At 33.8% G+C, this 24,637-nt stretch overlaps 2 protein-coding genes and 2 non-coding genes across 13 annotated transcripts in view; 2 read left to right on the forward strand and 2 right to left on the reverse strand.

Moving 5' to 3' along the window:
• The window catches only part of LOC113395900 (gastrula zinc finger protein XlCGF57.1-like), a 40,729-nt gene extending 26,106 nt beyond the window's left edge, over window positions 1-14,623 (forward strand). Inside the window, exons 5-6 of one of the 10 annotated variants that reach the window (XR_010309755.1) lie at window positions 7,538-9,046; window positions 9,131-9,410. Coding sequence is in view for 9 of the 10 variants with exons in the window: in XM_064219758.1 (XP_064075828.1) it covers window positions 5,646-6,868 (1,223 nt within the window). In the remaining variant the exon portion in view is untranslated. Of the gene's footprint in view, window positions 866-1,117; window positions 2,239-2,570; window positions 3,739-4,224; window positions 5,469-5,645; window positions 7,260-7,537; window positions 9,047-9,130; window positions 10,353-10,820; window positions 11,867-12,148; window positions 13,252-13,500 lie in introns of those variants that run through there. The other 9 variants (XM_064219760.1, XM_064219761.1, XM_064219762.1 and 6 more) reach the window with 9 other exon arrangements.
• Window positions 14,624-18,367: 3,744 nt separating this feature from the next.
• Trnas-cga (transfer RNA serine (anticodon CGA)) lies at window positions 18,368-18,449 on the reverse strand. The gene has a single exon. It is a non-coding gene; the product is annotated as a tRNA-Ser (tRNA).
• A 1,286-nt stretch (window positions 18,450-19,735) lies between these two features.
• Window positions 19,736-19,817, reverse strand: Trnas-cga (transfer RNA serine (anticodon CGA)). The gene has a single exon. It is a non-coding gene; the product is annotated as a tRNA-Ser (tRNA).
• Window positions 19,818-20,798: 981 nt separating this feature from the next.
• LOC113395893 (zinc finger protein 454-like) lies at window positions 20,799-24,558 on the forward strand. Its single transcript, XM_026633611.2, has 5 exons — window positions 20,799-21,064; window positions 21,350-21,506; window positions 21,981-22,094; window positions 22,876-23,001; window positions 23,537-24,558. Exons 1-5 carry the CDS (start codon window positions 20,921-20,923, stop codon window positions 24,544-24,546), a joined length of 1,551 nt encoding a protein of 516 aa, XP_026489396.2. The 5' UTR covers window positions 20,799-20,920; the 3' UTR covers window positions 24,547-24,558.
• The last annotated feature ends 79 nt before the right edge of the window (window positions 24,559-24,637 follow it).

A 24,637-nucleotide genomic window follows, 5' to 3' on the forward strand; every position in this document is an offset into this window, starting at 1 on the left:
GCGATGGAGTCGCAAAGGATATAACAGTAAAATTTGAATGGAAAAAAGTACGAAGAGTTACAGAAGATAAAGCAAACGCTGCCTTGCTTCTCGAATGTTCAAACGCGGTGGCCTTTAGGTGGATGCGCGGGAAATTTATGTGCGCCTACTGCCCTAAAATATGCGCTAACGTTAATGAAATACGTTCTCATAGCCAAGCGCACGATAAGCTTATAATTTTCCATAAACCAGAAGTTCGGAATTCATTTCCACTTAGAATTGATATAACAGATTTAAAGTGTAGTCTATGCGACTTAAGTTCTAGAAGCCTAATGGACTTAAAAACTCACTTGATAACAGAACATGAAAAGAATTTTAACTCTAAATATAGCGATGGCGTAATTCCATTTGTTTTGACTAGCTCAGAATATCGCTGTGTCCACTGCGACACTTTGTTTGAAAGCTATATGAATTTATTTAGCCACATGAACGAACATTATCAAAGTTTTGTTTGCTATACTTGCGGAAAAGGATACTCTGCCAAGCATAAGTTAAGAGCTCATCAGAAGTGTCATGAAACTGGAAAAATTGCTTGTCCTAAATGTGACCTCGTATTTGTAAATCATGTTGTCAAAAATCGACATGTCGCTGTGATTCATGGTCCGAAAAAGCGGTATCGTTGCCCTGTGTGCGATTTGACTTTCAAATCTTGTCATTCGAGATTAAAACATTTAGACAAAATTCATGGACAAAAAAGAGAATATCGATGTAACGTGTGCCCGTCTGTGTTCGGAAGTGGGACGTCCCGTTATTCTCATATGCGTATAGTACATAACCGAAAAAAAGTTGCCTCGCATTTATAATAAAACATTTTTGGAATAAAAGACTTACAATTGTTTAATTGTTGTTTATTTAAACTCTAGCTCTATATAATACGTTACGCCCTTTCAAAAGGTATCATTTAATTATTAAACAGTAAACTCATACATAACTTTAATAAATATAGTCGGAAAATTTTAAATAAATATTAGGTACTAAATTATCTGTTTTGTTTGAATAGTTTATATCGAATTAGTTTTAATAAAGTATCAGCCGTACCTTGCTAGTCTTTTGATAGTAGATTTTCTTTTGTTTTTAGGGACGATCAAGACTGTAAATTGGAAACGGCGACGCAGGTTCTATAACGATCATAGAGATAACGCGGCAATTATAATCGAATACTCTAATGCCTGTCCATTCCGATGGAAACGTGGTGCTTTCGCTTGTTCGCACTGTCCGAAAACATTCGGTCATTTTCAAGACGTTCTCAACCATGCTCAGGAACATAGTAATCGTCTTGAAGCGATGAGATACGCGCGGCCGTACGATAATGTAAAAATAGAAATTAGTAATCTTAAATGTGAAATTTGTAACGAAGGTATGAACGATTTGGAGCAACTCAAAGAGCATTTGCTAAATGTTCACCAAAAGCCGATACATAAGGAGTTGAGCTTAGGCGTGACGCCATTCATTCTGCAGAATAAAGAAATGCTTTGTACGCATTGTGACGAACGTTTTTCTTTGTTTTCTAGATTGAATAGTCACATGAACCAACATTATCCGAATAATATTTGCTTTCACTGTGGTAAATCTTTCTCAGCCGTCCATCGGTTGAAAGCTCATCAGTTGACTCACGAATCGAACGAAATGGAACATAAATGCTCAAAATGTGACGAAGTATTCGGTACTCGAGCGTTAAAAAACTACCACATAAATACAACACACGCGCCAGAAAATCGCTATCGATGCCCGTATTGCAATTTATCATTTAAACGATACTCAGACCGGTTGAGGCATTTAAAACAGCTTCACAATCAAAGCGTCGAATATCCATGTCACTTGTGTTCAGCAATTTTCGCTATGTCCGACCAAAGGACGAAACACATTAAGAATGTTCATATAAAACACAAGCAATTTCAGTGCGACTTTTGTCCGAGTAAATTCGTGACGGCTGGACAGTTGAAGAATCATCTTGTGAAGCATTCGGGACTAAGAGAATATCAGTGCAGTGTTTGTAAAAAGAGTTACGCAAGAGCTAGGACGTTAAAGGAACATATGAGGATACACAATAATGATAGACGATTTGTTTGTGAATATTGTAATAATGCCTTTATCCAAAAGTGCAGTCTTAAAAGCCACATGAGAACGCACCATCCAAACGCGGAACCCTCTAAGATTGCAGTTTGATTTTATATTATATTTAAACAGTACAAGTGATTTGTTTATTTCTAAATGGAATTAATGGTTATTTATTGTGATATTAAATGCACGTAAATGTAAAAATATAAATAAATATATCTGATTAAAATATATCTATTTATTTGTCGTATATAAACAAAACATGTGTATTTGAAACGGTTTTGAATCATTAGGTACTAAGAGTTCCTAAATTTTTATTTATTAAAGAATTTTATGTTTAATATATGCATTAAAATGTATACTGAAGCAATGAAATGCTATTCATTGTTGCTTTAAAGTATACGAATATGATACATTAGAAGAATATAGGGAATAAATAGAAGAACCTATATTGGATATTTTTCTATTTTTAGGAAGAAAATATGCTGACATTGAGATTAAACGAGAAATGGACATTAGTATAGAGAATAACACAGACCTCATATCAGTCAAGGCAGAAGGAACTGAGCGGAGAACGGAGGGGAACGAAAGGCGTGCCGCTTTCAGAAAGAACATAAAAATTATCATGAGTTCATGTACGGCGTACCCTTTTAAATATCGAAAAGGAACATATTTATGTTTCTTCTGCAAGAACACGTTTCTGGAACCAGAAAAATTAAGAGAGCATACCCAAAGAGAACACGCTGATTTAATGTTTAAGCTAAAGAAATATGAACCTTTGAAAATGGACTTTGCAATCACATCCTGTAAATTGTGTGGCATTGACATTAATAATTACGTTTCGTTGAAATCACATTTACGTGAGCACGGGAAAGTTCTGGACAGTTCGTACGGTGAATCGATTCTTCCGTACAAATTGAGCAAAGACGAACATTGCTGTCAGGTTTGTGGAAAACGATACGAAATGTTCCTTAGCCTTCATAAACACATGAATGATCACTACGAACATTTCATTTGCGAAACGTGCGGCAAGGGTTTTGCTACAACTCAACGTATGCTTAATCATTCGCGGACCCATGAACGGAGAGATTTTCCGTGCAAACATTGTGGGGAAACTCTGACGTCATATGCGTCACTTTACGCCCATATAGCAAAAGTTCATCGTTTGAATAAGCGGTACAAATGTCCCATATGCGACGAGAAGTTTGCCTCCTATAAATATAGAATGAAACATTTGAATACGGTACACGGAGAAAAAACGGCTTTGTTTCCGTGTCCATCTTGTCCTAAGGTTTTCGATCTTTGTAGTCGACGGACCGCACATATACGGTCCCACCATTTGCAGGAACGTAATCATGCCTGCTCCGTTTGTGGAATGAAGTTTTTTAGTAACTACGAATTGCAGGAGCATAGCGTGAAGCATGTGGGTGCTAGGATATATCAATGTGATGTTTGTAAGAAATCTTATGCTAGATTAAAGACTTTACGCGAACACATGAGAATTCATAATAATGATAGGCGGTTTGTGTGTCCTGTTTGTGGGCAATCGTTTATTCAAAAATGTAGCCTTAAACAACACGTTAGGGTCCATCATCCAATGCAGGTTAAAGCCGATGTTTTTTAAATCTACAAAATATATTGAAGCATCATCTATTCGAAGCATCATTTATTGTTTTCATCATCTTTTTAAATAGCCAACTGCTCATAGAATATATAATTAAGGAGTAATTTAATAGCTTTAATTTAAAATAAAAAAAGTCATTAATACGATGAATTTAATCGAGTACAGCTTTAGTGTGAGCCATTGCTATTAACAAAAATACGGACTCATATCTACATCTACATAAATTATTTTTTTCTATAGTAATAAAGTATCTGTCGACCCTTACATATAGTTTTATTACGCCCACCTTAAAAATATATTAAATGATATTCACAACCTGAAAGGATAGCGCTATAATCTCAAAAATAAGAAGACTACGATAATGCACGTGCTTGAGCGGGTTTCTAAATTTATATCCGCAATATCGTGTAATATTGCAATAATATATATATATATATATATTTATTTGCATGTAATTTTTGTATAAATGCGTCACGCTCATGCACGTGTTTTATCATTTTTAGGTGAAATTGTCGGCGATATTGGCGTACTTACTCTGAATGCGGAGGCACGTATAGAGAACGCGAAAAAAATGAAAGACGCTGATGCTATAAAGGCAAAGAAGAAGAACGCGAGTATTTTATTAGAAAACACGAGGATTTGTCCATTTAGATGGATGAAGAATTTATATTTGTGTTTTTATTGTGACCAACAATTTACTGATCCAACTATTTTGAGGCATCATAATAGTTCCGATCACAATTCACAATCATTGATGCAAATTAAAACGGCACTATCAAGACTAAAAAAGCATGAATTAGTAAAAGCAGACGTATCAGATTTGAGTTGCAAACTATGTATTGCGCAAATAAATAATTTTGAAGATGTAAAAATACATTTAATCGATAAGCATGGTGCCAACTTAGATATTAACTCGCAAGATGGTGTTCTGCCATTTAAAATAACTAAGAATAATTTTCCATGCGCTATTTGTGAAGAGAAATTTGATGAGTTCAAAACTCTTAATCATCATATGAACATACATTACCAAAATTTTATCTGTGAACAGTGCGGGTCAGGTTTTATAACACCAGATCGCTTGAGGACTCACGCTTTCTCTCACGAAACAGGTGCCTTTGCTTGTGAAATCTGTGATAAAGTATTTCGTTCTATGAATGCGAAAAATGAGCACTTTGCGACGGTACATAAGAAAGTCAAACGGCATCGGTGTCCATACTGTCCGGAAACATTCCGAAATTACTTCCAAAGGAACAAACATATTTCGACGATACATGGAATGAAATTAAAAGAATTTAAATGTTCATTGTGTCCAAAAGTTTTTACTTCGAGTGGAAAAATTGGTGTGCATGTAAGAACTGTGCATTTAAAAATGAAAAGGCACGCTTGCCACGTGTGTGAATGGAAATTTTATTCCAAATCAGAATTGAAGGAACATATGATTCGTCATGGTGGTGAAAGAAAATTCCAATGCAATATCTGCAAGAAGGCCTATGCTAGAAAATACACCCTGAGAGAGCATATGAGAATACACGAAGATGATAGGAGATTCATTTGCACGATATGTGGTGGATCGTTTGTTCAGAAATGCAGCTTAAAGCATCACGTCAAAGTTAATCATCCATCGGTTAAGACGGATGAATTTCAAAATCTGGTGTCGTGATTTCTATAATTGGTACATATTCCTGTTGTCGTTGTTTGGGCTAATATAAATATCTTTAGCGACTTTATGTATGCGTTAGTTAACCGTTTACCTAGTTCAGAGTATATTTGTTTCTAAATGATCTTATCTAGATTAAAACAAGCATTATCAAGATATACACCTACAGTTGGGTATGGACTAATCTGCATCTAATTATAACACCTAAATACACTGCATGTTCAAGATATTGGGGTGAAAGTACAAAGAATTTGTTTCTGTTTTTAGGAATGGACTCTATTACGACGGAAAAACAGACGCCGGCAAAACGGATAGTACCACTGTTTCAGGTGGCTTATGATCGAAGCCTTTGCAAACCCTTGGGGACAGTGACAGCTTTTCGAAAATTGCGCCTTAAAAACCAGTCTAAAATGCCTACTTCTCCTGCTGTAAGAAATAATACGCCATCTCGTAGCCCCTCACCAATCTCACTGGGAAGGAGAAGTCCAGCGCCAGTCAAAAGTGTGATCTCTGTTATACCCACGCCTAAAATCATGAAAAAGCAGGCGGACTACCGCCAGAATGCGTTAACTGTATTTGAATTCTCAACTGTATATCCATTTATTTATGGAAACAATAAATTTAAATGCTTTATTTGTTCTCAACCTTTTCTCGAAACATCGCTTTTGAGACAACATATGAATGAAAATCACACGTTCGCTCCATTAAAGAGGTTACTAAATAATCGGAGAGAGAATGTTTTAAAGGTAGATGTCGGCGAGTTGATGTGTAAATTATGTTCAGTAAAGCCGAAGGATTTATTACAACTAAAATTTCATTTGAAAGAAGACCATCAGAAGCCCATAGATCCAGATTTACAAGATAACATGATACCTTTCAAATTAGAAGAAGAGGATGGATCCTATAAGTGTGTTATATGTGACCAATTATTTATAAAAGTCCGAATACTTGTTATACATATGAGCGTACATTTTAATAATTATAGTTGTGAAATTTGTGGTTCCGGATTTATGACGTTGCGACTCTTGAAGAAGCATTTGGAAGTTCACGAGACTGGCAATTTCCCTTGTGATAGATGTAACAAAGTATTCAGTACGACTCATAAGAGATCACTTCATATACGAGGCGTACATCTCAAACAGTACCCTCGTCGTTGTCCGATATGTCCGGAACGATTCAACTCGAACTACAGGCGAACGATCCATCTCCAAGACGTGCATAATCAATCGACCAGGGTCCATAAGTGTGAGACCTGCGGACGTGGATTCAATCTAAAATATCATCTGATTTGTCATACTCGATCGGTACACTTACAGGAGAGAAACCATCAGTGCAAAGTTTGTTTACAAAGGTTCTGCAATAAGGAAACTTTAAAACGTCATATGGTTATACATACAGGCGAAAAAAATCACAAATGTGAAATGTGCGGCATGGCGTTCCTCCGGCGGAAGAATTTAAAAGACCATTTGAGATTACACGAAGTAGTTTAAAAGGTTTAGTACGATTCACATAATCGCCGTATTGAATCGTGTCACAGTGTATTTTCCATGTGGTGGAGGAAATTGAACTTATTTACTTAATATTTAAAGTCTATATTCGCAGGCAATCGAATGCGGCCGTGTGCGAGCGTTTTTTAATATGCGCGTTCCATGCAAATATGTACTTTAAATATTGGATACACACGTTAAACTTCCTTTACCAAATGTAAAATGGGCTGCAGAGTGATTTGATGCGGAGTGGTTACGTGAATCGTACATTATGCTTAAGGCTTTATGTTTTGCTCGGATTTAATTTTTTAGGATTTTCTATATCAGTTGCAAGCGTATATAATCTTCTAAAAGATCATAACGAGGAACGATTAAGTTTATCCGATTCTATAAAATGAATGTGATTGTGACTAGGACTCTTTTACTGAATGACATAAAATAAAATACAATAAAATAAAAATAATTAATTCAATATTTTTTTAACAAATCACAGCTAAAATATTATTAATATAATGTAATTTTTTGGACAATAAATAATTTGTTCAAGTTTGTTTTTTTTTTAATTAACACAATTATAACTACTTACCCTTTTAAATTAATCACTATGTAAAATATCTAAACGATACATGATCCATGAGTCAGTACAATGACATCTTCATTCTTCTTTTTTAGGCATCATCGTAGAAACAGATTCATCGATTTTATTAAAAGACGATGACGGCCAAGAAATAAAACTTAAGCTTCTAAAGAATCCAATAAATATTGAAAGTCTTATTTGTGAATACGAAGACGATACCGAAGCACAAAACGAACCATTTGAAAAGAATAATATTCAGACGGATAAAAATATAAATATATTTGAAAGGAAAGAAATTAGAATGAAAAAATTACCCACTGTTTCCATGTTAAAAGAACCTTTGCTGCTCAATGATATACCAGATCAGAAATGTGGTATAAAGTCAGTTGTCTGTGATGTGAAAACCGTGAAAAATTGGAATTATGGTAACTTAAAAAAAAGAAATTCTTTCGATTACCACAAATGGAAGCAAAATGCAATAACTCTTATTGAATTTTCATATGTGTATCCTTTCATTCACGCCAGTAATAAATATAAATGTTTTGTCTGCGCAAAAGCATTTTTGGAGGCAGTCCTCTTAAGAGAACATTCAACTGGGTTTCATACAATCAAGGACTTCAGACGAGAATTAAATAACAGAGTACGAGATAAAAATCTAAAAATGGACGTAACAATTATGCAATGCAAATTATGTCAATTAGTTTCTCCTAATATTTATTCGTTAAAAGTTCATTTGAAAGGTCATGGCATAAAAATCGATCCTGATTTTCAAGATAATATAATCCCTTTTAAATTGGAAGAGGACAATTTCCAATGCCAGATTTGCAATGAAACTTATCTCAAACTCCGATTACTGATAATACACATGAGCAAACACTTCAATAACTACAGCTGCGAAATATGCGGATCCGTTTTTATATCTTTACACCTTCTAAAGAGGCATTTGCAAACGCATAAGATCGGAAATTATCCCTGTGAAATATGCGACAAGGTCTTCAGTAATTCTGCAAAACGGACAATGCATATGAGAGGTGTACATCTCAAGCAGTATCCAAGGACGTGTCCGATTTGTCCAGAAAGATTTAATTCGAACTATCAAAGAACAAAGCACCTGCGTATTGTCCACAATCAAAGTTCCGAATTATTTAAGTGTGAAACTTGTGGACGAGAATACGATCTTAAGTATCAGTTGTTGGTTCATATAAGATCAGTTCACATGCAGGAGAGGAACCACGAGTGTGGCATTTGTCATTCGAGATTTTTCTCAAAGTATTGTTTGTCCAGACATATGGTGATTCATACAGGAGATAAAAATTTTAAATGTGAGATCTGTGGAAAGGCCTATGCGAGAAGTAAGAATCTGAAAGAGCACATAAAGTCCCATGATGTTGGGGAGGTGTCCGCGATTTCCGGTGAAGATTATAATGATCGCACAGCTTTAGCTACACATCTGAATAACTCTAATGAAGTACTTAACTGATTATTTTTAATTATTTAGTACAATGTAAAGAAAATTAATCTCAATTATACTTCATAAATGAATGTTATATACTTTAGCTTATATTAGGCTTAAGCATTTGATAATGAAAAGCAAGCCACGTTAGGTTAGTATCGTTTTTATAGCCTCTGCACTGCACTGATTTGTAGAGAGCTGAAGAAAGGAGTTCTAAAGAAGTTTTTGTTTACAGCGATACCGGGCACTCAGCGACCGACGCCAAGGACAAGCATTTGGCAAATGACAATATACGAAAGATTAAATGCCGCAACCTTCTTAGAAACAACTACGATCAAACCATTTTTTTATCAGCAAGCAAATTTCAAATGCTTTTATTGCACTGAAGTTTTTCCAGAAATACATTCAGTATTGCAACACACAGCTTTTCATTCGGTTCCGGATAGATCGAGTCTCCTCAAGCAGTATTTAAGGAAAGGCAAACGCGTGATTAAAGTTGATATATCTAATTTGAGATGCAAATTATGCGAACAGAAGTTTTCCGACCTCGATGATATTAGAAAGCATTTGATAGTCATGCACAAAAAGGAATTTAATACAGCTGGAAACGGTCTCATGGCTTATGACCTGAGTACGAACAATGGTGTTCTCTCATGTCATAAATGCGGAAAGACCTTCAACTCGTTTTTTCTTCTGAATAGACATATGAATGCACATTTCAGTGTCGTCTGCGAAACTTGTGGCCTTGGATTCATTTCACACCAGCGTCTCATTAACCACAGGATAGTCCATCAGAATGGTGTCCATAAATGCGATAAGTGCCAAGATATATTCCCGACAAAATTGAAATTAAGGTACCACATATTCAAGAAACACGAAATGACAAATGCGAAGAGAGTGAAACCATTGAAATGTCCACATTGTTTGGAACGATTTTCAGAGCACTATCGAAAGATGACACATTTGAAGGAGGCGCATGGAATAATATTTACGTTCGAATGTCAAGTTTGCAAAGCGATTTTCCCGACTCGTCGAGCCTTGACGGAACACACAACAAAGCAACATACCCAAAAAATTCAATGCAAAGTATGCGGAAAGTGTTTCGGAACGAAATCGCTTTTGAAGATGCATTCACGTGGACATACCGGAGAAAGAAATTTCTACTGCAACGTATGCCAGAAAGCATACATGCACGAGCGAACTTTACGCCAGCATATGCGAGTACATGGACCTGTTTTGAAGTTCACGTGCTGTGAATGCGGCAGTGGTTTTCATAATCGTAATGATTATAACAAACATATGAAACAGTGGCATCCCCAGTGGCAGTTTAGGACTATTATTAAGAACTTTGGATCTGAACTCGTAAACTGATTTACTGTTTAGTTATTTAGGTTTCAAACGGGCTAGTGGTAATACAAGTCACGATTAAATGTTGTGATGAAAATATTGAAAATTAATTTTATTTCACTTGCTGCGTAAATTTAGCTTTGAAGAGTATTTTTTTATTAATTATTTATTTTCCACCGATTTTTTATTTTACTTCAGTAAGTTAATTCGGAAACATTTTAAATAATGGTGGTATATTTGAACATAGGGAAAATTAACATTTAATTACGTAACAGATGTTTTGTTAATTGAACTTAGTTATTTGATTTAAATGACTGAAAAACTTATAAAATAGATTACTATAAAATATTTTCCGATTTGAGATAAAAATTAAACATTTAAAATAATGCTAAAATATTTTAAATTATAATTTAAGCGATTGGTTATAGAATAAATTTATATTTTCCTAACAAACAAACGAAATAACAATTTATTTAAATAAAAATAAAATTGCTGATTAGAGGAGCTTAAAAAATACGCATATACAAGTGATCTCAATATGGAGCTATCGATTTAACACGGACATTTTGCATCCTCAGGACCGAAATCTTCAGGACGTCAAGGAGTACTCACAAGTATCTGGGAGATGACATTATCCGAGAGACAAAACGCGGCGATGTTGCTTGAGAATACAACGATAAGGCCCTTTGTTTATTGTAGATATTTCTTCAAATGTTTTTTCTGTTCCGAGGAACACTCTGAAATAAACGCATTGCTTAGGCATAGCTCTACTCACGAAATGCCCAACCATGCGGATATTCTCAAAGATCTCCTACCAAAAGGGAAACGTACAGTTAAAGTTGATATATCTGATTTAAGCTGTAAAATATGCTCAAAAATTTATCCAAATGTTGACCAAATAAGGTGGCACTTAGAAATTGAACATAATAAAGTGTTCACGAAGTCTGGTAATGGTGTTATTGCTTATAATTTAAGTTCCAAGGACGGACAATTTTCGTGTCATATTTGTAACAAAATTTTCCAAACATTTATACTCTTAAATCGTCATATGAACGTACATTTTAGTAACGCTGTTTGCGAAACTTGTGGCGCCGGCTTTATGACACATCAAAGACTGATTCAGCATAAGGAAATACACGCGCCTGGTGGATATCCGTGCAATCGATGTAATAAAGTGTATACCACACATTCCAATCTAAAATATCACATAGAAAAGGCACACGAAGGCGCAACGAATATAAGAATGCTCAGATGCCCGCACTGCCCAGAAAGATTCAGCGAACATTTTAGAAAATTAAAACATTTAAAAGAAGTTCACGAAATTACTTTTACTTTTATTTGTGATGTGTGCAAATCTATATTTCCAAGTCGTAGAGCCCTCACGACACATACAAACAAATTTCATACTCAAAAAACGTTCTGTGAAGTCTGTAAAAAAAGTTTTAGCTGTATTTCCACACTTAAGAAACATATGGCCTTGCATTCTGGCGATAAGGATTTCGTATGCGAAATTTGCGAGAAATCTTATGGACATGAGAAAAGTTTGAAAAAACACATGACACTTCATATTCACGGAGAATTCAATAACTATTCTGGGTTAAACACGTAAAAGATTACCGTTCTGACGCTTTAATAAATTCTTGAACATTTAAGAATTGTTGTAATATTGATCTCAATGAGTATTTAGAAGATATTCTTAATTATATGGTTGTGATTTTTGTCAGTTTTAATTTTACGATTAAATTTTATTTAATTATTGCATCTATTTCTTTGTGTATTTGATTATCATCGCATATAATTAAACAGTATTTTCGCGACAGGTAAACTCAATACCTAAATCTTAGTGGGTTATCGTTTGAGTGTATTTTCGTCCAAATACATTCTTAAGATGTTTTTTCTTTCACAGGCGATAGACCGAGCTTTGAGACAAGTATTTGGCAAATGACAGTACCGGAGAGAAATAATGCAGCTGTGTTATTAATATATACTACTGTGAGGCCGTTTATATTCATGGGCTCTTGTTTCAAGTGTTTGTTCTGCATGCAGTACTATTCAGAAATTGCTGCTTTATTGGAACATACATCAACACATGAAATTAGCGATAAAAGTATTGTTCTAGAAAAGTATATCTCTAAAGGGAAGAGAACTTTACAAGTGGATATATCTCAATTAAAATGTCGTCTGTGCAATCAAGCATATCCGAATTTAGACGCGATTCGAGATCATTTGAAAATCGATCATAAAAAACAATTCTTGCCAGCCAATAATGGGATGACGGAATACAATATGGAGGTCAAGAATGGTTCCTTTATTTGTCATGTTTGCGATAACGACTTTTATTCGTTTGCGCTGTTAAATTCTCACATGAATTGTCATGTAGGTAAGGTTGTATGTGAAAATTGTGGAGCCGGATTCCTTAATCAACATCTTCTGATGAAACACCGAGAAACGCATTTAGCTAAGAAATTTAATTGCCAGCAATGCGAACGAGTTTTTCTCAAAAAAAGTCAATTAAAATACCATAATGAAATCGTTCATAAGGGCAGAGAAAGGGTTAAGTTAAAGAAATGTCAACTTTGTTCCCAAACGTTTAAGGAGCATTATAGTAAAATGGTTCATCTAAAACAGGTTCACGGAATAATAAGGAGTTTCCAATGTCATGTCTGTAAAGCAAATTTTAGCACACGACGCGCTTTGACCGAACACACAACGAGGTATCATACCGAGAAGTATAAATGTGAAGTGTGCTCTAAATGCTTCGGAATAGAGTCAAAATTGAAACAGCACATGCGTGGGCATACCGGTGAAAGAAATTTTGTATGTCCGTTGTGTAAAAATGCATACATGCACAAAATGACTCTACGAAAACATATGAGGAGTCACGATACGGTTTTTAAATTTATATGCCCTGAGTGTTCTGCTGGGTTTCACGATAAAAGTGATTATACAAAGCATATGAGACAGTGGCATTCTTGTCGTGACGTTAATGATTGAACTACTAATTAAAATGTATGTCTTTTTATATCTCTACAAATTAGATAGAAATTGTGTTTAACCAATGTTTCTAAATATCATAATGGCTATAAGAATTTTAGTATTCCTTAATTTATTTTTTCTAAAAAGTCTTAAGTTAAGATTTAAAAAAAGAAAACCAAAGATTGTTAGACGGAGTGACTTGTTCATATTTCGAATGAAATATCTTAGAATGTAGAAAGTGTATACCTACTGATAAAATATAAAAATAATGTTTTATTTCAGTGACGCCTAGAGATCTACCGCGGAGTAGTAAATGGTCGATGACGCTAGCCGAGAGAATAAACGCAGCGCTTATCTTAAAAAACACAACCGTTACACCGTTCACGTACTTACTCTTTCCAAGCTCCTATAAATGTTTATTTTGCGATGTGAAGACTTTTGAAATCCAAACGTTGCTGGAACATTCTAGAAGTCATATTGTTCCAAATCACGATGAAATTCTTAAAGATATCCTAAAGAAAGGCAAGAAGAAAATCAAAGTGGATATATCGAATTTAAAATGTAGGTTATGTGATCAATCGTTTCTAAGCTTGGAAGATGTTCAGAAACATTTGGCAAACATACACAATGTTGTGTTCACGGACGCCGGTGTTGGAATGATCTCGTTTAATCTAGAAACGACTGATGAATTATTCACCTGTCACATTTGCTCGAATACATTTCACAGCTTTTTCCTCTTAAACAAACATATAAGCGTACATTACAGTAACGCGATGTGCGATTCGTGCGGCAAAGGCTTTTTGTCTTACCAACGATTGATGACGCACATGGAAAGCCACCGCAACGGCACTTATCCTTGTGAAAAATGTAAAAAAACCTTCCCAAGTATATCAAAACTCAAGTACCATAATGATAAATTGCACGGAACTTTGGGCAGAGTGAAGTTGGCCAAATGTCACAAATGTTTGGCGAGATTCGAACATCATTACGAGAAAATAAAGCATTTGAAAGAGACTCATGGCATTTCTTTCAATTTCACGTGCGATACTTGCAACTGCGTATTCAAAACTCGACACTCATTGAATATGCATGTCGTCAAGAATCACACACAGAATATCGCGTGTGAAATGTGCAAGAAGACATTTTCAGAACGTTACCATTTAAAAAAGCACATGGCTACGCACAGTCAAGAAAGGAATTTTGTATGTCCATTGTGTAAAAAGTGTTATAGATACGAGAAAACATTGAAACAACATTTGAAAATACATAACCCAGAATGGAAATATTCGTGTTCCATCTGTTGGACAAGTTTTTCCAATAAAATCGATTATAAGACTCATAAAACTACAATGCATTCATAGAATTATTTATTATAATCCCTTTGTGTTCAATGATACATATTTATTTTGTTGTTATATGTACTGGTGTCTTTTTCAAGTGAGCGTAGCTAAAATGATTCAAAATTTCAAGGAATATCTTAAAATGCTCAAACGAGTCCCGTGCCTAATTTCTCTAAAATATCTAGTCAGGAAATCTATTTATGTTAAAAAACATTAATGCGCTTAATTTCATTGAGTAAATAATTGCTTTGTTTTACACGCCGGACTGACTTATGAGGTCCGAGTATTTTGCTCTTTTAAGAGTTCACTCGTGGAATGATCTAGAAATACGATAAACTAAAGTGCTCCTAAAATTTTTCGATATTAAATACCTACATGTATTTTGTTATGTACTTGCAGGATTAGTAAGAAGATATACCGAATATCTAATATTATAATATTTACAACGGTGTTTTATTTTCTTTTCCCCTTCCCCCACAGATTTTTATTTCATAGACAATTTATGTTTACCATATGGACCACCTGATGGTAAGTGGTCACCATCGCTCATAGCCAATGGCGCTGTAAGAAAAATTAACCATTCCTTACATCGCCAATGTGCCACCAACCTTGGCCAGCTTTTCTACCTTGGGAACTATGATGTTATGTCCCTTGTGCCTGTAGTTACACTGGTTCACTCATCCAAGCCGGAACATAACATTACCCAGTACTGTTTTTTGGCGGTAGAATATCTGATGAGTGGGTGGCACCTACCCAGACGGGATACTACTACTAACTATCTAACTATAAAAGTGAATGTTATTAAAATTAACGAATTTACTTAAATGAATAATATATTTATATATATCTAGTTTCACAGGTATCATTATTATCTGTACTGTAACGTTAACTAACTCACCGGCTCACTACTACACGCAATTGGCCGCAAGCGCACATCCCATCAGTCCGGTGACTAACACCCGACTCCCTGACTGACAGCAACCCCCTCCCTCGTGTACATGAGACAATGTATAAATTCTATTGCATAGATACAAACACTACATCCATTCCTTCTTAACACATTTTATTTATTGCAAATATGTTGTTAAATAATTACATTGTTATTATTATTTTTACACAATTATTATTATTATTTTTATTACTTATATAATCAATATTTTACTTATACAATTAGACTTGAAACAACATCAAATATTAATTTACGTAGTATTATTTTCTTTGATTACTTGATCCTCATTTTTATCGATCTCGTCTTCTATTGATTTCCATTGTAATTTCACACGCTTTAGGTGAATCACATTCCTTCGTAATCAAAAAACATTCCTAAATTGACTCCTGCTATCTCGCATTTGTTTGTTGCGTCATCATTCAAATTAAATATGTATTGTACATATTCATTTTCCAGGGAATTTACCGTTGCGTCTGTTCGTTGTCGCTTGTTATTGTATTTTCCTCTATCGTGATATTGTGCGACTTTACGCTTTTGTTGATATGATTTTGTTTTGCAACATCTTTGATAATGGCCTAATTTTCCACATCCATTACGTTTCTTGTCTTTGGCTGCGCAAGGAAGCCCTTGTGAGACATTCGAAATATTTCCACATCTGGTACACTTTGGCGTCTTTTTCTCTTCACTATACTCTTCTCCTTGTTTAGTCCATATTGAATTATCCTTGTTCCTTATTTTTATTGCGTTAACTCCACTTGTCTTATTATTTTAACTTAGTAACTGTCCAGTTGGTAATTCACAATATCTAAAGTATTGGCTACAGTAATCACTTTGTCTAATGTAATTTCATCATCCATCGTTAACATTTTTTTTTCGTAATTCCAATGACAAGGATTTCTCTAATATTTGGTCAATTATATATTCATTAGGTTTTTCAAATTTTACATTTTGCCGCTTGATCTCTTATTTTAATAAGGAAAGTTTCAAAGCCTTCCTTTTGTTTGATGAGACGAAAAATGTGGCGATCGAAAGACTTATTTTGTTTGGGGAGAAAATAGTTATCTAGTTTACTGAGAGCTATTTTGAAAATATCAACATTGTCCTCAGGTTCCACATTTGCACCAGGTAAATTGTAGAATATTTCTTGCAAAGCACTTCCACCTAGCACTAATAACTTAGCCCTCTTTTTAGCTGGAATCGTGATATCGGCGGCTTCAAGATAAATTTTAATTTTTTGTGTAAACAATTTTCCACAGCGACCTAACAGATTACTTTTTATTTTTATATTAAAACAGAATTCATGCCGTATATATTTTGAAATGTAAATGCTTGTTTAGATTGCATGAAAACGTAATCACTCCGTAATGTCACCTTCCCTTTCCTTTTTAAATAAAATGTACTTTAATTATTTACCTTTATCCTCATCGCCACTTGTAATGTTCACTAACTCACTGGCTCACTACTACACGTCGCCATTTAAAATTATAATAAAAATGTATTCGGTATGAAGTTGGCTAGCCTGTTTTTACAAGTGGCGACATCTGCACCGAGCTTACTTCGCGTGATCGACAGATGCTGAGTTCACTTTATTCGGCGCCGTAGCGAAGGAAACATCACAGGAGAGGCGTTTTGGATTTAAATTAAAATGGTCCTTTGTATCATTTTTCCTTATATAAACATAGTTATTTTTAAGATTGTGATTGTGTGGATAATTTGCGATTAAAGTATAATAAATCCAAAGTATAATAAGTCAAACGTTTTGTATATTGATTTGTAGTTGTAATGTGTAATATATTTGAAAATAATATATGTAATTTAAAGTGAAACTTATTAGTATCGGAGATTAAATAAATGAGTGTTTAACATTGTTGTTTTTATACACGAAATAGGGCGCACATCCCATCAGTCCGGTGACTAACACCCGACTTCCTGACTGACAGCAACCCCCTCCTCGTGTACATGAGACATTGTATAATATCTATTGCATAGGTACAAACACTATGTACCTTTTCTCATCATTTGAATATCAATAAACACGAAACTATATATAGCTCTGTTTAAGAAGTTTCTATTTATTCTGCTAGTCCAGATACCATTGCGTTATTTTTTATTATCTTCTATACATATAATAAAATTGCAGTGTATGTTTGTAATATAAAAATAACTTAAGTACATATACCAAATTAACATTTTATTCCATTTTTGTGTCTGTCTGTCTGTTTGTACATTGATTTAAGGTATAACTTTTAATTGACTAAAACATATTTTTATCATTTTTAAAATTTTATAAGTTTTATTGGTAGGAATGTAAGCATTTTCTTTGGACGAACAAATATTCAATATAAACTATAAAAATTTCATTGGTTAATTTTAAGTTTTTGTATGTATACTGACCCATTTTTAAAATTAAATTGATTCCGATACATCGTAAACACGTCGCCATAGTTGGGAACTAAGATATTATCTCCCTTGACTGTCGTTACAGTAACAAGTGCTGTTTGGTGGTAGAATATCAGATGAGTGGGTGGTACGTTCCCGAACGCGGTAGCACAAAGCTCTATCACCACCAGTATTCTAGAATAAAATTTGGCATTTTTGTAAAGTAGTACTTGTTATTGTTAAAATTATTTGTCGTAATTTCCATTAGTTACTCTTTTGTAATACTTTTACGAGGGTTTAATACTTAACATCTAGCGTCGTTACAAAACTTTAAAAAGACGTCGTACATGAAAATAATATAAATTTAATATATTTTTTAGGTTTCGTTTAATTTTTCACTAATCTTAGTGTATTGCACAACGGGCAGTCTAAAAAGCCAAAGAAATTAAATATATTATTTAAATAAAATACAAAAAAATCTCGCAGCCGGTAGGATTCGAACCTACGCTCCCAGAGGGAATCTGATTTCGAGTCAGACGCCTTAACCACTCGGCCACGACTGCTTGATGAAGGGTTATGAAATAAGCATTTTAGAACTTTCTGGAACAGGCTATAAAAACATAGTAAAACAGTTCAGTATCTTAGTTGCATTTTTGCTTCTTGGAAGAGTTGATTTGCTTTCGCTGGGAGAGGTGCTACTTCTTTTTCTAAGAAGTCCTTTGTTAGGTTCTCAGGCAAGTATAAGTTTTGTCTCCGTGGGGGCGCTTGTGATTTATTCTTCGTCTTTATATTCTTTTCAGTATCACTTGTTGATACCATCATTATTTCCACAACGTTTTTATTCGCCCTGCTTAATTTGGACGACATTTTGAACAATTGGAGCTGAACAAAGATATTACCTTTTGTGATGGCACAGACGATGCTCGTTTTCTCGTGGAATTCACTGGCGATTTTGTGAATGTTTCGTGTTTATTTATATTTTGATTTGGCTCGGAACTAGCTCGACTGAATCTGGCACTTTTTACAGTATCGTTTGATTTTGAACCATTTTTAGGCTTTCATAAGCATTATTTGGAACATTTTGCACAGATATATTTTTGATTCCAAGAATACTATAGGAGAGAGATACTGGTAAAAAAGTTGAAAACTCATTTACAGAACTGTGATCAATATTACTCAGATTATTTTCAGATTCTTGTGGAAAATCAATTGAAATCGTAGAGTTCTGTCCAAGCTGAGATGATCCCTCAAGTTCAGTAGCCAATTTAATCCGATTTCATGCTTGATCACTCACATTAATTTCCCATTTAGGTTATGACAGAGAGTAGTTACCAATCGTAGAGAAAAAAACACTTAGCACACGTCAAACTACATTTGTCTGGCAATATAATAATAGCAACACACAATCCGTATCTCAATGAATACGATAGCAAAACCAAAAGTACTGAAAACAAAAAAATATACTCCTTAGCAACCAAAACACGTGTTACATTGTTGACCTCTTGCGTGCGACCAATGAACGCTTTGATGTTTCGTTCGCACTAAATTTTCAAAATACAATTTTGAAAGGTGGCTCCACTCTCCCCACCTGGACAAGTCTCCCAGTTTTCCCCTACTCTTTGATAATACTTTTACGAGGATTTGAAATTTAATACTTAACATCTAGCGTCGTTATATAACTTTAATAATAAAATATAAAAACAAAGACGTCGTACATGAAAATAACATAAATTTTATATATTTTTCAAGTTTTGTATAATTTTTCACTAATGTTAATGTATTGCACAAATGGCAGTCCAAAAAGCCATATAAATTAAATTTGTTTTTTAAATAAAATACAAAAAAATCTCGCAGCCGGTAGGATTCGAACCTACGCTTCCAGAGGGAATTTGATTTCGAGTCAGACGCCTTAACCACTCGGCCACGACTTCCGTCAATCCATAGTAGTGACTCGCTGCCTCAACACTCGGTATTCTGAAATTGATAAAATGTAACTTCAACGGTAATCCAATATGGCGATCTGACACGTTTATGGTTCAGTGTCTTACGTCAATAATTACCTAATTAATTAAAACGCATTCAATTAAATTAAAACAAAATTGATAAGACATTTTTCGATACAGTTACAGGCACTTCAATATAATACCAAATATACTTTTTTTTATTTGAAAATGCGAAGGCAAACTGTCATATGAGTAACTATATGGTAAGCGGTTTCCCTAGACATTTTTATCTGTATTTACACAGGCTTAATCACTCTTAAAATCGGAATGCAAAGATACAATAGTCCATTCCACGAAACGAACTCCCAGATGAAATTGCCGTTTTGCTCTCAGTGGTCATAGTCATGACTGTCATTAGTCAAAACATTTCTTTGGATCCTCTGATGTCGGAATCGTCTTGGTTTATGTTTTTAGCTGCTCCTTTGGTCAAGCAGATTATATACTACCTTGTAGTCGATACCTGCCATTGTTCAGAATTTTGGTAAGAATATGTATTTCGGTTTTCAAAATATATGATATTTTGTTCTACAAAATGTATACCCCTACGGAGTGCAATTTGTTTTTTTTAGATACAATGATTTATATAAAGAATACATTTTCAGGCTACATCGGCGGAGAAGTCGACTATATGGACGAAGAAGGTTTCTTTAAGACCGCCGACTTGGGCTTCTACGACGAAGACTGAATTGTGAATCTTATTATAATTTATGTAACTTAAAAATTTTGATCATTGTCAACTACACGACTAAAATTCTCTCACGAATAATAATTCAGTTTTTATTTTTGATATTTACAATTTTAAACTCAAAACTTTTTATCTAAAAAAAAATGTGGCATTAATATTATTTTTATTTACTTAAGTTGCAACCCTGATACTGCTTAAAATTGTTTTGACAGTTCACAGTATACAAAATAGAAAATATTACAATGGTAGATGTTTAAGCTAAACAAATAACTGAGTTTTATTCATTGAAAAACTATTAGGTGTAGCAGAAATTTAATTAAAATATCTTTGGAAATATTAATTCGAAATGTATTCTTTCGAAAGCAATTGTAGGAATATATGTCGCTGTTGTCGTATGGAGGGCTGTTTTAAAAATATATCTGGGGAATACTACCATTCAGGACATAAGGAGATTTACGAAAATATGTTAAAAGAAACTTTTAATATAAATGTATGTATAGTTTATTTATAGGTGTTTAACTATTAAACATTGTAATATTGATGTACAAGCGCTTCAAGGTTTATCGTATTTTTAATTTACAATGATAGTGGTCTTGGCCGAAGGAAGAATTACACTCGTACAAAGTGTTCAATAGAAAAAGTTTTTTTTTTAATATTTATAATTATAAACTATTTAAAACAATTTAATGAAAATATTTATAATATTTGGTCAATCCCGATTTTCAGATCCTTATAATTTTGTTCATTGAAATATATTTTATTGTAAAATTTACAGATAATTATTCACAAGAATTCCACTGAAATTAGTACAATGATATGTGACAGCTGTATTCTGAAGCTGAGAGCCGCACTAGCATTTAAAAACATGGTGATTGCTAGTGAAAATAAGCTCTCTCTTTACTTTTCTAAATTACACAGTGGTAGTGACAAAGGTACAATTTATACATTCTATTTAATTTAAAAATATATATATTAGTGTTATATTTAAAATCAGTTATTTCTTTAAATTTAAAGTTTGCACATGCATTGTTCAAATGCAATAAAGTATTTTAAACTTATATTTGTTTCACTGGAATAAATTTCACTTGTTGGAAGGCCTTGCCCAAGCCCATTTGCTAAGGTACTAGCTCCTCTATATACTCAACTACCTAACAGCTATGCTTAGTAACTTTATGTTCCGATTTGACATGTGAGGAAGCAAGTAAACAACACAAAGGACAAAACATCTCAGTTCCCAAGGTTTTTGGTGCAATGATGTTGGCAGGGCTTGTTAGTATTTATTAAAGTGTCAATGTCTACGAGCAGTAGTAATAACATACCATTATATAACTATTTTGGTTACCCATTTGTAATAAAAAAATTTTTGGTAAAAATGTGTTTCAGTTGATCAATTTGTCTTATTTTAGGCTTACAACACAGTGTTAATGTGAAGGATGACTTAATTAAATCGGAGTCACTTAAAATAGAGTTGGATGAAGATCATGTAGTGGATATAGAACAAAGCGATAGATTTGATGATGGTAAAGAATTCCATATATTATCTGTATTTGTGACTTCATCATGATCAGCCTGTATTACTACATTGCTGGACGCAGGCCTCACCCAAGGCGCGCTACTGAGCTCGATCTTCGGACCTTCTCATCCATGTTCTACCGGCCACCTCCCGTATATCGTCACTCCACCGTGCCGCAGGGCGTCCTACATTATGCCTGCCGATTCACGGTCTCCACTCTAGAACCTTCTTGCTTCAACGGCTATCAGTTCTTCTACAGATGTGACCGGCCCACTGCCACTTCAGCTGGCTAATCCTCTGAGCTATGTCGTTTATATGTCTTATTTGTGTCTTGCTATTTTGTAATTTTGAAAAGAACTCAAAAAATTGTCAAAATAATCTGCACACACATAATAGCAATTACCAAAAAAGGATTAAGAGCTTTCATCATATTTTGACTATCGATTCATTTAAAAAAAAAACTCTGAAATTATAACAAATAAAAGTTTATGATTGACCTCTAGGCATTCCTAAACTATGCATGCATTGATGCAATGATGGATTAGAGTAGAAGCAACATTTTTTCTTTAAATATTTGTTCAATTATTCAAACATTGCATGTAGAACTTGATTATACCTATTCAAAGCCATCTTCTTAGAAAAAACTATGGAAACACTATTGTTTCATATTTAATCTGTCACCAAACCATTTATAATAATCTCGTATATATTTTTGTAAAATATCATAAAGACGAATCAGATCCCATCTGTAAAATGGATACAAATAACAATTTTCGTATCGATTTCAGATTCGCCGAGTGTTAAGGATGAAATTGAATTTGAAGAGAAAGATCAGGGTGTGGTAAACAACGGGAAACGGAAGCCAGAACATGGAAATAGGAAATCGAAGAGGAAGAAATTGATGTGCAGTACTGGTATGTAATTATTATGTATTTTTTTAAATTTTAATTTAAAAGAAATGTGGGCAGCAGTAAATTTATATAAATGGTAGCATTCTTTTTTTCATTTATCATGAATTTATTTATAAATAGTAATTGTTGGTTTGGCTCTTTTTTTTTCTATACAGATAAAAACAGAGTTTAATAACTTTATAGTTTTATTTTACTGGACAGCGCAGATAAATAAATAATACATGAATACAGCCTAAATACAAGCGTACAAATTTGGCGCCATCATCGTTATTGGGTAGTAGTATCGGATATGAGATGGATGGTGCTGTAATAATAAATAAAATAACATTATTCTATACCTGAGAAATAATTTAAAAAAAAAAATATATACAAAAAATAATAAAAAATTAAAGAAATTATTGGTGATTGCACATTTGAGACTGAAAGAGATCTTATTCAACTGTTTTTTTTTTTTTAAATAACATTATATTATGCTCTTGTGTTGCCAGTATTGTGTTATTGTGTAAACCGTTAAATAATTTTGCTATATTTATTTTAGATGAAATACCAAACAGTGAAAAGGATTGGATTAAAATAACAGAGAGACGCGGGCGAGGTCCTATTCTACGAGAAAACTCACTTAAACTTCTCTCAAACTCGACAATGTTTGTATTTCAATGGAACAAGAGTCGATACACATGTTTTTGTTGTAAACAACCATTTATGGACATGTGCTCGTTACGGGATCATTCAAATAAAGAACACTCAATTCAAAATATAGAAAAAAAAATAATAACACAACAGAACCGATTGTTAAAAGTCGAAATATCGTCATTAAGTTGTAAGAAGTGTAAAGAAAAATTAAACACAATAAACGATCTGCGTCAGCATTTAATAAAAAACCACGAAATCAAATTTGACATAGAAGAAGATTTATTAATACCGTTCAAAATTCAAACCGAGGGATTGAAATGTCAAATGTGTTCAGAAACGTTTAGGAAGTTTCGACTTTTAAACATGCACGTCAATAAACATTTCAAAAATCACGTGTGTCATATATGCGGAGCGAGTTTTACAAATTTAGTATTTCTAAACTTACACAAAACGAGATCGCATAAAACTTTCAATTGTAACGAATGTGACATTACGTTCCCGAACAGAACAGATAAAAAAACCCACGACAGAATCGAACACAACGTCAAGTTCGAAAGAAAATTACGATTTCCGTGTCCGTATTGCGACGAGAGATTCTTTCAAGAGAATTTCAAAGTACAACACTTAGTTGAAAAACATGGTATGTTGAAACCGGAATACAAATGTTCTTTGTGTGTCAAAGTTTTTATAACAAAGAGTTTGTGCAATAATCATGTCAAAAATGTCCATATGAAGGAGAAGAAACACGAATGCGCCATATGTCATAATCTCTTTTACACGAAATCTGACGTCACACGACACAGAGTAACTCATACCCGAGAGAAAAAATTCTCATGCTCTCTCTGCAACAGCCCATTCTCCACACGAGACTCGCTTCGTAGACACATGAAGCGGACACACGAAGTTGTTAATTAAATGTTAGTTATATTTCTGTGTTTTATTTATTAAATTTAAAAATATATAGAATTAGGTTAAAATAAAAATATTTATAAGATTCGATTATTAT

The sequence above is a fragment of the Vanessa tameamea genome, chromosome 29 (assembly GCF_037043105.1).
Source record: "Vanessa tameamea isolate UH-Manoa-2023 chromosome 29, ilVanTame1 primary haplotype, whole genome shotgun sequence".
In the NCBI taxonomy this organism is placed as follows: Eukaryota; Metazoa; Arthropoda; class Insecta; order Lepidoptera; family Nymphalidae; genus Vanessa; species Vanessa tameamea.